Here is a 16,405-nt window from a genome sequence, read left to right on the forward strand (position 1 = left end):
GTGTTCTCAGAAGTTCTCTGCCCGAGGAAGTCTGCAGGACCCCTTCATGAGGATAATTCCTAACCACCCAAGTGGCCTCCAGAGGCTGTCAAAGCTGGAGGACCGCAGAGGGGCATCTCACTCAAGTGAAGATAGACACTTCCAAGAATGCAACTGAATATTCCAGCTTTACAGAATCCTCTCTCTCTCGTGGCTGTCCCAATACCTCAGTTATTTACACATCGATGCCCTGTTCAACTGACCCTGTGTGCGAACACACTCCATAAGGTTAGACTCAAGCTCCACTGAGCCACTCACGATGCCTCTGCTGGTTAAGTCTTATGTGTTTCTCTTGAAAGAAATGTGATGATCAGTTCTTGCTCTGAACAGCACCAAAATGCTCATGAATCACAATTTTACGCAGATCTTGGCCGAGCGGGAGACTACAAGGGGAGGGCGGGTGACATCACCTTACGTGGGGCAGAGGGAGAAGGAAGAGCCAAGAAGACTTGACTGTGCCGACGTGGAGTAACACTAATGCTCAGCCGCTGACCCTCCCCTTGCAGACACGGCAGCAAGTACATCGGTTTCAGCATCAGTCAGCTAAGGCCACCAGCCAATCACCACCACTGGTGTCTGCTTCTGGTGATTGATTTGGAAAAAAAATGATTGGTTAAGACAGACAACTTGAGGAAAGCACTTGGTAAGAGTCTTGGCTGCCGGCTTTCCACACATCTTCTGTCCTCTCCCTCCTCCATTGGGTCTTCTTCCTCTGTGTCCTGCCGTTTCAGAAGATGTCTGGGCATGAGTTCCAGTCCTGCTTTTCTTTGCAATCCCAATATTCACCCCTATAAATATGGGTTAACTCCTTGGTAACAGGGTCCTTCTTCCGCTCAAACCACAGTGCCTTATAAGGATCATATGGTGTGCCTAAAAGGGGAAGAAGAACAAAGTTAGACGCGGCACTCAATACCCACGCAGCAAGAAGTAAGGGGAGAAGGCGCACTCCTTACCATCTTCTGAGGCTTTCATGGCCTCCGCTTCCCTCTTCTTTCTGGAAAGTCTCTGCTTTTCCTCCAGGCGCTGCTTCTCGGCATTGGCTTCATCCCAGCGCCCGTTTTCCATCAGTCTCTGGTCAGGCCGTAACCGGCTGTCCGTGGGTGCAGTGCCACCTTCCCAGGCATTGAGAGTGAGAGCCAGCTCCGAAAAGTAGTACATGTTTTCTGCATTCTTCCTGAAAGGAAGGGATCAGAAAAAGACAGGGTGATGGCAGAACCGGGACCTCAGGTAAGGAGCCAGGGCTCGGTGCACTGCCAGCTACAGCGGCGAGGCTGTTTCTCAAGTCGGGTACCCCGACTGGGAGACCAACTGGACCCCTCCCACCCCCTGGCATCACTTCAACAGTCGTCTGGGGCCGCACTGCTCTCAACTGAGGTGGTCTGGTTCATTAGGAAGAACGAAAGCTCCCACAGCAGAGGGAAACTCCTCATTCCTACTCCCTCACTCCTGTTAAGCTTTCTTGGACAGTTGCGCGTACCCTAGATGGCGTACCAGGTGATGACAAGGGACAAATGGCCTCTCTCTCGCTCCCAAAGCCTATACTTTGTCTCGGGCACTTTCCTGTCACTCCTGGGCCTTCAGGCTAAGGTGGGAAGAGGTGGGAAGCACCTTTCTCCTCTGTGCTTCTGCTCTGAGTTGCAGGAGGCTCTTTCCAAACAATCCAACAGACCTTCATTCGATTGTGTGTGTGGGAGGGTGCTGGGGATGGAACCCCGGGGACATTCTACCTCCGAACTACACCCCCAGCCCTATTTTTTGTTCTTTATTTTGAAACAGGTTCTCACTGAATTGCAGAGGGCCTCACAAGTTGCTGAGGCTGGCCAAGAACCCACAATCCTCCTGTCTCAGCCTCTCAAGTATTGGGATTGCAAGAGTATGCCACTACACCCAGCTTTTTATGGGGTGTGTGTGTGTATGTGGTACTGGGGATTGAGTCTGTGGGCATTCTACCTCCGACCTACACCCCCAGCTCTATTTAATTTTTATTTTGAAATAGAGTCTTGCTAAGTTGATGAGACTCTCACTACATGCTGAGGCTGTCCTGGAACCTGTGATCCTCCTCTCTCAGCCTCCCAAGTACTGAGATTACAGGCATGTGCTACCCAGCTGCAGTGGACCTTTAGAAAGGACAAAGGTGGTTTAAGGGTACAACTCAAGCCACACGGTGACAACCTTCAGGTAACCTGGCCCGGCGTCCCAATGTCTCTGGCTCGACCCCTCCCATCACTGAGTGGAAGGCAGGTCGCACGCCTTGGATGCCCGCTGCGGTTGGCATGCTGACACTCACGGTAAAGGGTTCCTCTTCCAAAGCGTGACCCTGCTTTCCTCTGCTTCGTGGCCTCTCTGCCGAGCGTCGCCCCCGTTGTCCCCAGTGGCTGGCTGTACTTTGAAACAATCCATTTTCTCATCCCAAGTCCCCAGAAGGGCAAAGTGGACTTTCCCCGATGGGTCTGTCACCTCCCCTGTCACCTGCAAGGGTGGAGAGAGGGCTCTGGAGCGGAGCATTCGCATGACAGCCCCAATCCAGAGACAAGGGGACTGGGGAAACACTGGCTCAAGGTGTGATGAGCACCACGGGGCCATGCAAGTCCTTCTGTTGTACTCGTGTGTGTGTGTGTGTGTGTGTGTGTGTGTGTGTGTGTGTGTGTGTTTTACTGGGGATCAGATCCATAAGCACTCTACCTCCAAGCTATACCCCTAGACTTCAAACTGGTGCTCTTCCTGTCTCGGACTCCCAAGTACTGGGTTACAGGCATGTACCACTGGAGTAGGCTTCTTATATTCTTCTTCTGTGGTTTTTTTTTTGTGTGTGTGTGGTATTAAAGAATAAACACAGGGACATTCTATCTCCAAGATACACCCCCAGACCTATTTTATTTTTTGTTCTGAAACAGGGTTTCCCTAAGTAGCCGAAGCTGGCCTCTAACCCTCAAGTCTCCCATCTCAGCCTTCCAAGCACTGGGATGGCAGCAAGCACTACCACACCCGGCTTGTATTCTTTTTGAAACACTACTTGAAATAACTGAGCTCTGACTTGGGGGTTTCATTATCACACTTTGTTGTATAGGATTTTCAATGCAATGATATAAATATTTTCTTCATAGAGGCCTGCAAACAGATTTAGTCCCCAGCTATTCTTCACCCCCGTAAACACTCAAGGCACGGTCCACCATAGTGGTAACATACAACCCCCCCCCCCCCGACTCCACAGGAGCCAACTGTCCACACCACCACCACCACCTCCTCCTCCTTTTTTTTTTTTTTTTTTTTTTTGCAGGTCTGGGGATGGAACCCAGAGGCATTTGACCTCCAAGCTACATCCCCTATTTTTTTATTCTTTATGTTTGAAACAGGGTCTTACTAAGTTGCAGAGGGCCTCACTAAGTAGCTGAGGCTGTCCGCGAACTGCGATCCTCCGGTCTCAGCCTCCCAAATGCTGGGATTACAAGCGTGCGCCACCACCACCAACGACCAGCCAATACACCTTCTTTTAATAGTCCCTCCTGGGCCGGGCGTGGTGGCGCACACTTGTAATCCCCATGCTTGGGAGGCTGAGACAGGAGGATCGCACAGGTCCAAAGCCAGCCTCAGCTACTTAGTGAGGCTCTCAGCAACTTAGTGAGACCCTGTTTCCAAATAAAATATAGAATAGGTCTAGGAGTAGAGTCCAGAGGTAGAAAGCCACTGGGTTCCACCCCCAGTACCACCAAAAAACAAGAAAGAAAGAAAAAAGTCCGTTCTTTGTGTTTCCACTTTTTAGTCTCTCATTCCTCTTGACTTTTACTTCCTCATTTGTCTAAGAGAAGAAATTGGTTCAGTAATGCAATATATAGTCCCCTTTCTTGCTGACTTTCTCCTTTACCTCTACTTTTTTTTTTAAATTTCTTTTTTAATTGTTTTAATTTTTTTTTTCCGGTGGTACTGGGGGTGGAACCCAGGGGCTTTTCTACCTCCGGGCTATACTCCCAGACCTATTTCATACTTTATTTGGAAACAGGGTCTCACTAAGTTGCTGAGAGCCTCACTAAGTAGCTGAGGCTGGCTTCGAACCTGTGTGATCCTCTTGTCTCAGCCTCCCAAGCGCAGGGATTACAAGTGTGCGCCACCACGCCTAGCTTATCTCTACTTTTTTTGAATGACTGTATTTAGGATATTTATCTCTCTATCATGAGTGTGTGTGCCTGTGTATGTGTATATGTGTGTGTGCGCGTGTGTGTGTGTATAGACATGTGCACATATATATGTATATAGCCCAGCCCCAAAGGGCTAGGCCTTCTGAGAGATATAATCAAAAAAATTTGAATTTCAACTTTCCTTACCTTTCTTGCTACATCCCGAGAAAAGTAGCTATAAGGAACAAATTTAAGATTACACTTGTCTCCTGTCTTGTGATTTATAATATCAATTTCACCAGACTGTAGAATAAAAAGAAACATGAATTAGTTTTATAGAGATTGGATAACTTGATTATCTGCCCAACCCCCCCCCCCTTTTTTTTGTGCAGTGTCAGGGATTAAACTCAAGGCCTCAGGTCTGCTAAGGAAGAACTACAGCACTAGGTAGCCCCCAAACCCTCTCTACTCCCCAGTCTCACATTCTAGCTCTCCCTTGCTCAAGATTCAGGTCTCAGCCAACCGTGGGAACACACGGAATCCTCCGTAACCTTGGTACTCCAGGTTGAGATCAAGACCAAATGACTTTATTTTTGTTGTATGTTCTAAGTTGGGTGGTATAATTTGACCTTCAGTACATACACTGTAATTCACATAAAAATATACTTTTCCAAACCAGTCCCTCACTGGTACCTTTCATGAGCTCTTCAGCTTACATCAAAGTACTCTCCTCACAGTTTCAAGATGACACACGGCAGGGTTTTCTATACTATATTCATCTATTTACTTATTTCTTTTTGTGTGGTTCAAGGTATGGAACCCAAGGACATTCTACCTCTGAGCCATAACCCCAGCCCTATTTTATTTCTTATTTTGAAACACGGTCCCTCTAAGTTGCTGAGGCTAACCAGGAACCAAACCACCACACTTGGCCACTGTATTCATTTAAATTTTCCCTCTTTTCTATCTTCTGAATCCCAAAGCACTCTTTGAGAGTCAGTTTTAGTTCCATATCTACCATGAAGCCCTTCCTGACTTCAGAAGATAGTATTTTTGTGACTTCCAGCAACCACTGTCTAAGGGTAACCTACAATTCCTTAGGTATTTATTATCTTGGCATGCCTCTGTAATCGGGTATTTTGTTACACACTTTTCAATCTACACATCTGTCATACGTGTTCAATGATGCACTGACTCCTGGAGGGACGTCTCATGTCACTCTGTAACCCCAATACCCGGCATTATGCTCTGCAATAAATGTTTTGTGAATAGCGAAAGGATTAAAAGTGAGGCCCTGTTTATTGTTTTCTGGCATCTTTCCCAGTGCCCCACAGTCTTAATAGTCATTGATGACTGTTATAATTTGATCTTTTATAAATAAGTCATGGTACAGAACTTTAGGGAGACTGGGATGGGGTTACTGCCTGAGAAATTCCTCAGGAGAAACCGATGAAAAATGAAAGGTGACCACGCCCCGACCAGCTCCTGTGTGCTCCTAGGGCACAGCGTCCCTCAGGAGCTGCTCTTCTGCCCTCAGGAGCACTCTGGGCACCTTTGCTCACCTGGTCTATCCACAACTTGCCCACGATAATGTTGTGCACAGTTGTAGTAACTTTTTTCCAGGTGTAGTGGTGCCCGGTTGCATGGAAAATACAGTGGATAGTACCTAGAAGAGTGGCATACAGAGTAGCAGAAATTAGCACCAGGCAGAGTACAAGAAATATTGGACTTACAGCCTTCTTAAGTGTTAGAAACACTGATTGAATTTTTTCACTTGATTGTGTGTGTGTGTGTGTGTGTGTGTGTGTGTGTGTGTGTGTGTGCGTGGTAACAAGAATCGAACTTAGCGGCATTCTGCCTCTGAGCTATATCTCAAACCCTATTTTATTTTTTATTTTGAAATGAGGTCTCACTTAAGTTGCTGAGGCTGACCTTGAACCTGCAATCCTCCTGTCTCAGCCTCCCAAATATTTAGATTACAGGCATGCAACGCCATGCCCAGCTTGATTTTTAATATATGAATATAATACAACTAAATGACAAATACTGACAACATCTGGCTAGGGATTTAGATTTTGTAATACCAGCTGTGAAATTTAAGAGAAACAAGTCAGCTGGGCGTGGTGGCGCACGCTTGTAATCCCCACGCTTGGGAGGCTGAGACAGGAGAATCACGTAGGTTCGAAGCCAGCCTCAGCTACTTAGTGAGGCTCTCAGCAACTTAGTGAGACCCTGTTTCCAAATAAAATAGAAAATAGGTCTAGGAGTATAGCCCGGAAGTAGAAAGCCTCTGGGTTCCACCCCCAGTACCACCAAAAAAAAAAAAAAAAAAAAAAAAAGGAAACAAGTCAAATATGTCCTAATATGTAAAAATAAAATCACACTGTTGAAGTGGCACGTGTCAGTAGTCAGTACTGGAGGCCAGTCCCTATTGTCAATAACTATTTCTGTGACCTTAAATAAGCCACTTTTCTCAGAGCCTTAATAGTCAAAATGGAGAAGATAGAGCAGAGCTTTGGAATTAGAACTGGATTCAGTGCTGGCCCTACCACTCACTGGATGTGTGATCCTGTGTTATGAAGAATTTGTCTGATCTTTGTCCACGGTCCCTGGGAGGGAACCTTTAAACCCCTGCTCTCTCTCAAGGGATGGGAGTGGACCTAATCGTTTACGATAATGTGATGACTCATGGTGGGCCCCTCGTAGCTAATGCATAACTCAGGATGAGGGCAAGCGAGGCCAGGAAGATCAACCATGTGATCAGAAAGTTAGGATTTTAAGTCACCTGTTATCAGCCCAACTTCCTGGAAGTTGAAGGGAAGGGGACTGGATACTGAATTCCATCGTGTAGAAAATGATTCAATCAACTGAATCTACATAATGAAGCCCCAATAAAATTTCTGGGCAGAGCTGGGTGGGGTGGCACATGCCTGTAATCCCAGTACTTAGGAGGCTGAGACAGGAGGATCACAGGTTTGCGTCTAGCCTCAGCAATTTAGTAAGACTCTCAGCAATCTAGCAAGACCCTATTTCAAATAGAAAAATAAAGAGGACAGGGGCTGAGCTGGGCATGGTGGCACATGCTTGTGATCTCATACTTGAGAGGCTGAGACAGGAGGACTGCAGGTTTGAGGACAGCCTGAGTAAATAGTGAGACTGTCATCAACCTAGCAAGACCCTGTTTCAAAATAAAAATAAAAAGAGTCAGCATTTGGGAAGCTGAGCTAGGAGGATCACAGTTTGCGGACAAGCCTCAGCTACTTAGGCCCTTTGCAACTCTGCGAGACCCTATTTCAAAATAAAGAATAAAAAATAGGGCTGGGGTTGTAGCTCGGAGGTAGAATGCCCGTGGGTTCCATCCCAAGTACCACAAAAAAAAAAAAAAAAAAAAAAAGAAGAAAAAAAAAAAAGAGGGCTAGGGTGTAGCTCAGAGGTAGAATGCCCTGGGCTCAATCCCTAGTGCCACACACACAAACATAAAAAAAAAGAGAGAGAGATAGAATACCCTGGGTTCAATTGCTAGTAACTAACACACACACACACACACACACACACACACACACACACACACTCTCTGAACACCAAAACTCAGTGGCGTTCCCAGTTGGTAAGCAAACACATCATGCAACTAAAGGGTGCTGTGGCCAGATAGCATGGGGAGATCATGGAGCCCTGTACTGTGGGCCCTCTGAGGCTAGCCCATGGGTCTCTTCATTCTCCCGAGTACTGGGATGACAGGCGTGCACCGTTGAGCCCAGCCTCTTACATGTTCTTAACTTGCCACGGCCTCAGATTTGTCTCTGTAGACTTGGGATAACCACATCTTGTTGTAGAGTAGATGCCTGTTTATGTGCAATTAGCAGATCTAGTTTCTAGTCCTTAGGAGTTAACTCAAATGAATATTAAACCAAAACCAGTATTTTGAGCAGAGTTAACTGAGAAGAAAAAGTGATTTTGAAATTTCGGTACATATTTATAACACAATTCCAGTAACGCCATAGCTCTCTAGGTTGCCTCTATAACTCCTTATTTGTTTTTGTTTTGTTTGTTTTGTTTTTACTGGGGCTGGAACTCAGGGGCCTTCTACCTCTGAGTTACACCCCAGCCCTGTTTTATTCTTTTATTTGGAAAGAGGGTCTCACAAAGTTGTTAGTTTCAAACGTACGACCACCCTGTCTCAGCCTCCCAAGTACTGAGATTATAGGCGTGCGCCACCATGCTGGGCTCCTCTGTAGCTACAATGAAAAGAGCATGCTATTTGTGGTGTACAAAGGTCTTTTTTTTTTGGTGGTGGTACTAGGGATTGAGCCCAGGGGTATTCTACCTCCAAGCTACACCCCCAGCCCTATTTTATTTTATTTTGAAGCAGGGTCTCGCCACGCTGCTCAGGTAAGCTTTGAATCTGTGACGGCTGGCTGTCTCCGTCCCCCAAGTACTGGAGTTACAGGCATGTGCCGCCATAACCAGCTGGGCATGTCTTTTCCATACAAAAGATCTGAGTAGCTTTGGAAGTTGACCAATGAGGATAAAAACAATGACGACAGTAACATCAATGATAGCAACCGCAACTCTGCTGAGAGCACCTGCCACTCTGCTATATTCTCCTAACACATTATCTCATTTAATATTCAGACAGCTTCAAATTATCTGCTCTCCATATGTATATGTACGTATGTACGCGCGCACACACACACGCAGCCTCATCAAAATGTCTTCAACAACAATAACAAAAAATATTTTCAACAATCTCCTCCTCTATCACCCCCTATTCTGTGAGGGTGGTAGAGAAAGTATTACCCTGATATCAAAGTCAAAGATATCAAGATAATCAATGTCCCTTATCAAAAAGTGATGCCAATTTTCCAACAAAATAATAAGGCACTCTACTTCCAAGCTATACCCCCCGCCCAGCCCAGTTTTATATCTTATTTGGAAACAGGATCCCACTAGGTTTCTAAGTGCCTCGCGAAGTTGCCGAGGCTGGCTTTGAACCCACAATCCTCCTTTCTCAGCATCAAAGTACTGGGATTACAAGCATGCACCACCACACCCGGCTCAATATTTTTCCTTCCAGCCTCCATGTCCTGAGCTCTAGATGTAATCCAGGCTAACATGGACTAGGTTAACCTCTTAAATCTCCAGAACTGTAAGCCCCCAAATAAATCTTTCTTTATGAAAAGAAGGGGAAAAAAAGGTTGGGGTGTAGCTTGAAAGAAGAATCTCCCAGACCAACACCCAGTAATACACACACACACACACACACACGAAAAAATGAGTTCAGTGAGAGTAACTACAGCTAAATTATACAAAAGACAGTGTAAGTAGTTTTGCTTGCAACTCTCATTTTTTCTTACTTGATTTAAACTGCATAAACATTATAAAACTATGTTGATGAGATTACAATGAATGACACCAGGCGTGGTGGTGCAAGCCTGTAATCCCTTGGGAGGCTGAGACAGGAGGATCGCAGGTTCAATGACAGCCTCAGCAAACAGTGAGATTTCTCATCAACCTAGTGAGACTCTGTTTCAAAAATAAAAATAAGCTGGGCGTAGTGGCGCATGCTTGTAATCCCAACATTTGGGAGACTGAGACAGGAGGATCGCAGGTCGTGGACAGCTTCAGCTACTACTTAGTGAGGCCGTTTGCAACTCAGACCCTGTTTTAAAATAAAGAATAAAAAATAGGACTGGGGGTGTAGCTCAATGCCCTTGAGTTCCATCCCCAGTACCACAAAAAATAAAAAATAAAAAATAAATAAAAATAAAATAGGATTGGGGGTGTAGCTCAGAGATAGAATGTCCCTGAGTTCAATCTTCAGTACCAAATAAAAGAGATTACAATGTATAAAAATATACTTTGTACAAAATATAAGTACAAATTAAGAGAAAGGTAGTGTATCTATATAAATGCAATGATTGTGCACACTACTCTAACACAGTATATTAAGATTCTCATTCCTAGGCCTAATCTTTTTGATCATGACACAAAATTAACCTGTAATCTAATGAGATCGTTAAAAATAGAATCATCTTACCTGAAATCTAGCCATTATATAAATGACACCTAACCCATCAGGTGGAGAAGAAAGGAGAGAGGCTGGCAGAAACCTAACCCTGCAATCCTAAGAGTTCAGATGTACAGAGAAAACTGGTTTGCTGGAGTAATGGGGGAAACAACACCATTAAGAGAGAACTCTTTTTTAAAAATGCATGCTAAAATTTATATTTTAAATGATTCTCAAAGATGCATCAAATATAGCTGCGACAACAAGCAATTTATGACTGGATGGGTCCTTGAAGAGCCTCTGGACTCCTCACTCGTCTGACAACCGAGAGGTCACCTGACCTGCCCATCTGAGAACCGAGAGGTCACCTGACCTGCCCGAAGCCAGCAAGCCAGGGGTGCTGCCTTCCCTTGGTGCCCAAGCCAGTGGCCTCCTCCATCATGCCAGAAAAACTTCCATTCCTAAAACACCAATTCTGACTGTAGCCTTACCGAGGGGCATAATGGAGAGGTATTTGCCTCGAAACTTGCTGGTGATTTTGATTTCTTGACGCAACGTCCAGCCATTTTTGGATTCAGCATGGTGTGCGGCCGCGGGGGGATGATGACTCACCTTGAAGAAATTAGGTTACAATTAAGAAGGCAGAAAGGAGAAGGAAAAGACACACCAATAATTGGTGGTAAATACCCAAAATTCATACTTGACATTTTTACGCACACAAGAGTAGGTGAAAACCAGGGTTGACTCCTGAAGAAAAAGAGGGAGGGATGGGATGACAGGAAGTGGCATTTCTGCAAACAACACCGAGGGGGATCAACCAAAGCATCCCTTTCTCCAGAAAGGGCATGCTATGGTCCCGAGGATCCTTTACCTGCTCACAAAGGGATCGGTACCCATTCTCCTCCAGTCGGTCCAGCTCGAAGGTCTCCCCAAGGAGTGGGTTGAATGGCTTGCTGGTACGGAAGACAGTAGTGGAGTAGGAGGACACTGTGAAAGCTGCAACGTAACAGAGCTGTTCTAGAGAGTTCTCGCACTTTGCAGCTCGGTCTAACAGCTCATGGTATTCCAGATCTTCAGTAAGGCGCTGAAGCATGGATAAGGGCTCATTAAAGTTCACCTGCAGGGAAAATAACAGGTATCAACACTCTGCCCAGACATTTACAACACTCTGATTTTTTTTTTTTTTTTTTCAGGTAGAGAAACAGATACTGAGAGTGATAAATCATTGGGAAGAGAAAAGAGGCCGTAGCTCACAGAGACGTTCTAGGAGTTGACGCGCAGGCAACCCCATCTCCCTGTTTAGCTGCCCCTGTCAGGGAGTGGCAGAAATCACCCTTTTTATTAATTTCACTAACTGTAAGCTCTTTGATATGAAAACCATAGTTCTTCCACTCAGCACTACCTTCCCATAGGATATGGGCCCACTGGAGCCCATCATCAAATAAATGTTGAATGACTGAATTTTAAAAGAAATCTAAGTTCAGTGTGGTGGCCACCCTTGCAATCCTAGTACTTGGGTGGCTGAGACAGGAGGAGCGCAGGTTCGAAGCCAGCCTCAGCAACTTAGCAAGGCCCTCCACAAACTTAGTGAAACCCTGTTTCCAAATAAGAAATGAAGCAGGCTGAGAGTTTAGCTCAGAGACAGAATGCCTCTGGGTTCAATCCCCAGGGCCAATACATACATACATACATACAAACAAAAAATATAATAAGTTGTGGCACAAGTATATCCAGAAAGAAAGTTAGACATTTGAAATTTTTTTCAAGGGAGAAAAGGTAAAAAATTATAAGTATAGGAGTGTCCTCACTATTTAAAAAGGCTCCAAAAGTTAGCTTCTAAGCTGGGCATGGTGGTGTGTACCTCTACTCCCAGTACTTGGGAGGCTGAGACAGGAGGATCGTGGTTCAAGGACAGCCCCAGCTACTTAGTGAGGCCCTTTGCAACTCAGTGAGACCCTGCTTCAAAATAAAGAATAAAAAATAAAAAATAGGGCTGCGGTATAATTTGGAGGTAGAATGCCCCTGGGTTCCAACTCCAGTACCACACCAAAAAAAAAAAAAAAAAAAAGGAAAGGAAGGAAGGAGAAAATTAATTATACAGCCGATGGAGTCGGGCTGCCACAAAAGACAGCCTAGAGACCAGAAACATCAGGCAGCCAGGGGGAAGAACAAAGAAAACCAGTGGTATCACTGCAGCCAGAGGCTGGGGGATTTGGCAGAAGCGAAGACCCTGAGGGGGCAGGGAGGGCTGTCCAGTGAAAACTAGAGCTACACAGAGGCTGCTGGAAAACTGCCCAAGAACCGCTGGGGGAAACAGCCTTCCTCCCAGTGCTAGTCCCCTACTGGAGCTCTGCACAGTGGACTCCAGCCAGACTCAGCAGACACAGGAGCCTGAAAAACACCATCGAGGAGACCAGCTTTCCTGGGAGACAGAGGAAGGTAAAGGTGAGGACTTGATTTGCAGGCAAACAAGTAGAGACGTGCACATTCTTAAAGGCAATGTCAATAAGGAACTAAAGGCAAAGAAGGTCGGAGAGGTCACCTGCACCTACAAGCTATTTTTCTTTTCTTTTCTTTCTTCTTCTTTTTTTGAGTGTGTGTGTGTGTTACTAGGCATTGAACCCGGGGGTTTTCTACCTCCGGGCGATACTCCCAGATATTTTATGTTTTATTTGGAAACAGGGTCTCACTAAGTTGCTGAGAACCTCGCTAAGTAGCTGAGGCTGCTGTGAATATGGGATCCTCCTCCCTGACTCCACCTCCCATGTAACACACATGGCCCCAGAAGCTATTTCTATTTCTGAGTGTGTGTGTGTGTGTGTGTGTGTGTGTGTGTGTGTGTGTGTGTGTGTTACAAGGGACTGAACTTAGGAACATTCTACCTCCGAGCTACACCTTCAGCACTGTTATTTTTATTTTGAAACCAAGCTTCACTAGACCGATTAGAGTCTAACTACTTGCTGAGGTTGTCCTTGGACTTGGAATCCTCCAGTCTGAGCCTCCCAAGTACTGGGATTACAGGCATGCACTACCATATCCTGCTTCCAGAAGAGATTTCTAAGCAGGACTGTACTTCTCAGACTATGATGAGCTGCCTTCCCAGCCCAGCTGCCACTACTTCCAATAAGATTATCTAATGCTCCAGGCAAGTGGCATGGTCTTTTCAGGTCCCCACTATACCAATTACTGTAGGTTTGTCCAGTGTGCTTACTCGTGACCTTTTCTTGCCTGCGGGTAATCCTTTTTTTGGCAGTGCTGAAGATTGAACTCAGGGCTTTGTATAGGCTGGGCAAGCACTTTACTACTGAAGTATATCCTGAACCCTAGTCAACTATTTTTGACAAAAATTGTTTATACATTATATACATTATACATATTAACCTACTTGCTTTTCAGACAGTTTAATTACTTCAGCATTTATCGAATGCTCTCTACATGTCAGACACTAGGCAAAGCATTAAGGCATTAAAAACCAGTAAGAGCTGGGCATGGTGGTGTCTGCCTGTAATCTCAGTACTTGGGAGGCTGAGACAGAGGATCGCAGGTTCAAGGGCAGCCTCAGCAAGTAGTAAGACTCATCAACCTAGTGAGACCGTATTTCAAAATAGAAACAAAACAAGGCTGGCAGTGTAGCTTGGAGGTAGAATGCCCCTGGGTTCAATCCCCAGTACTACACACACACACACACACACACACACACACGACCAATAGAACATAGTTCTTGTTCATAAGAAATACAGTTTTTGAAACCATATACTGGTCTCTATAAGCCAAGAAGGAAGAGAGAAGACTTTTTGTATTTCTGTCTTTCAAGCACCTGGCTGTGGACACAATCTGTAACCCCTTTCAAGTTTCCACTCCCAGATTTTTAACTAGCTACCTGTGGCAATACAACTAAATTCTGCCCACAGAGATTAATGGAGTGAGTCTGGTGACACAGGCCTGTAATCCCAGTACTTGGGAGGCTGAGACAGAGGATCACAGGTGAAGGACAGCCTCAGCAACTTTGTAAGACTCTTATCCCTAGTAACAAAAGAGATTAATCAACAAATTATGCATTTTCCAGGAAGCACACTTAAAATGCACAGCCTGTGGTTCTTTGTCTGTCTTTCAGCTGACTGCAATGTGACCCTAATGGCTCAGGGTGGAGCAGCCGCTATGGACTTAAGAGGGGAGGCCTCAGGCAGCAAAGAAACAGGACAGAGCAGCCGGGTCTGATCTGACCCGTGGAGTATAGAACAAGCCCTGATCTGACCTGTGGAGTACAGAACAAGCCCTAGAACACCTATTTTTGGACTTTTTTTTTTTTTGGCAGCCCCAGGGATTCAACCTGGAGCACTAAACCTCTGAGCTATACCCCCACCCCAATTTTATTTATTTATTTTTTATGTCATAACAGGGTTTCACTAAGTTGCTGAGGGCCTTGCTAAATTACTGAGGATGGCCTCAAACCTGTGATCCTGTCTCAGCCTCCCAAGTACAAGGGTTTCAGCTGTGCAACATCATACCCAGCCTATTTTTGGACTTTAACACAAGAATGTCTCCAGCCAGTATTTGCTGAAGGCAGGGTTGCCAGTTTCTTGTGTAAAGGGCAAGATAGTAAATACTTCCAGGGCCCTGTTCTCTCTCACAACTATTCAGCAGAGCTGGTTTACTTATTTATTTTTTGGTGGTACTGGGGTTCCTGGAAACTCTTCTACCTCAGGGCTACACTCCCAGACCTAATTTTATATTTTTTTATTTGGAAACAGGGTCTCTTAAGCCAGCGCACGCGGCTGGCTCTGAACCTGCGCGATCCTCCTGTCTCCGCCTCCCAAGCGCGGGGATTACAAGCGTGCGCCACCACGCCCGGCCAGCAGAGCTGTTTTAAAGCAGCCACAAATAAGACATGAATGTCTCTATGTTCCGATAAAACTATATGGACACTTTAATTTTTTCAACAATTTGAATGTATAAAACTTAATGTATATATATGTGTGAGAATCATGCTTGGAGTTGGGTGTGGTAGTGTACACCTGTAATCCCAGTATTCGGGAAATTCAGACAGGAGGACCTAGGTTTGAGATCAGCCTTAGCAACTTAAAGAGGCCCCCAGCAACCTAGTGAGAAAATTGCCAAACAAAAAATAAAAAGGAGCCAGGTATGGCGGTGTACACCTGTAATTCCAGTACTTGGGAGGCTGAGACAAGAGGATCAGGTTTGTGGCCAGCCTCAGCTACTTAGTGAGGCCCTCCACAATTTAGTGAGACCCTGTTTCAAAAATAAAGAATAAAAAATCAGGCTGGGGGTGTATCTCGGAGGTAAGATTGCCCCTAGGTTCAATCCCCAGCACCACTAATAGAGTTAGGGATGCAACTCAAAATAGAATGCCCTTGGGTTCAATTCCTCAGTATGGAAAAAACAACAAAAACCCAAATGTATTTGGCTTGTGGACTACATAGATGGCAGCCAGATTTGAGGGTTTGACCCTTCCCTGGTTTAACCTTATATTTTGGATTTGTTTCTTTTAACTGTAATGGCTGGTACACTGTCACAATACCAGGCAAACAGGAGGAACACAGCAAATGTTTGCAGAATGAATAAGCAAGTAAAACACACTGCCAGGCACACACAGTGGAACGTGGTGGAGCACAGAGGAGAGCTACCTCGTCTTGCCTGGATCACTGGAGGCTTACTGAAAGACAGAACACTCTAGCTGAATCCCAAAGAAAGGGGTATGAGGCACAGCCACCGAAAAGCACCACGCCTTAGTGGGGAAGAGTCCACGCAGAAGATGAGTGCGTGTGAATGCCCCGAGGGGAAAGACATGATGCCTCCGAGTACCGGCAGCGAATCCTGATACTAGACCAACGCCTGCTGCCTGCGGATGACGAGTCTCGCCCGTGGGGAGGACGTGCCACACCCACCCAGGAACCTGGACTACGCTCAAAACAACAATGATCCAGTAAAGGATTCTATGGAGAGGAATGACAAGACCTGCAGAGAGAGACAGAGACAGGAGGGAGGGGAGAGAGGGAGAAACAGAGACAGGAGGGAGGGGGGAGACAGACAGACAGACAGAGAGAGACAGACAGACAGACAGACAGACAGACAGAGACAGAGACAGAGAAAGGAGGGGGGGAGAGAGAGAGAGAGACAGAGACAGGAGGGAGGGGAGAGACAGACAGAGAGAGAGAGAGAGAGAGAGAGACAGACAGACAGACAGACAGACAGACACAGAGAGAGACAGAGACAGGAGGGAGGGGGG

The 16,405-nt window shown here is 45.7% G+C and overlaps 1 protein-coding gene across 1 annotated transcript in view; it reads right to left on the reverse strand.

Moving 5' to 3' along the window:
• Positions 1 to 766: 766 nt before the first annotated feature.
• Positions 767 to 16,405, reverse strand: part of OSBP (oxysterol binding protein) — a gene marked incomplete at both ends in the record, with an annotated part of 45,871 nt that continues 30,232 nt past the window's right edge. The window contains 7 exons of the mRNA XM_080719780.1: positions 767 to 909; positions 993 to 1,213; positions 2,327 to 2,508; positions 4,359 to 4,454; positions 5,714 to 5,817; positions 10,650 to 10,770; positions 11,030 to 11,275. Of these exons, the coding sequence (XP_080575906.1) occupies positions 767 to 909; positions 993 to 1,213; positions 2,327 to 2,508; positions 4,359 to 4,454; positions 5,714 to 5,817; positions 10,650 to 10,770; positions 11,030 to 11,275 (1,113 nt within the window). The remainder of the gene's footprint in view (positions 910 to 992; positions 1,214 to 2,326; positions 2,509 to 4,358; positions 4,455 to 5,713; positions 5,818 to 10,649; positions 10,771 to 11,029; positions 11,276 to 16,405) is intronic.

The sequence above is a fragment of the Muscardinus avellanarius genome (genome assembly GCF_963383645.1).
Source record: "Muscardinus avellanarius genome assembly, chromosome: 1".
Lineage (NCBI taxonomy): Eukaryota > Metazoa > Chordata > Mammalia > Rodentia > Gliridae > Muscardinus > Muscardinus avellanarius.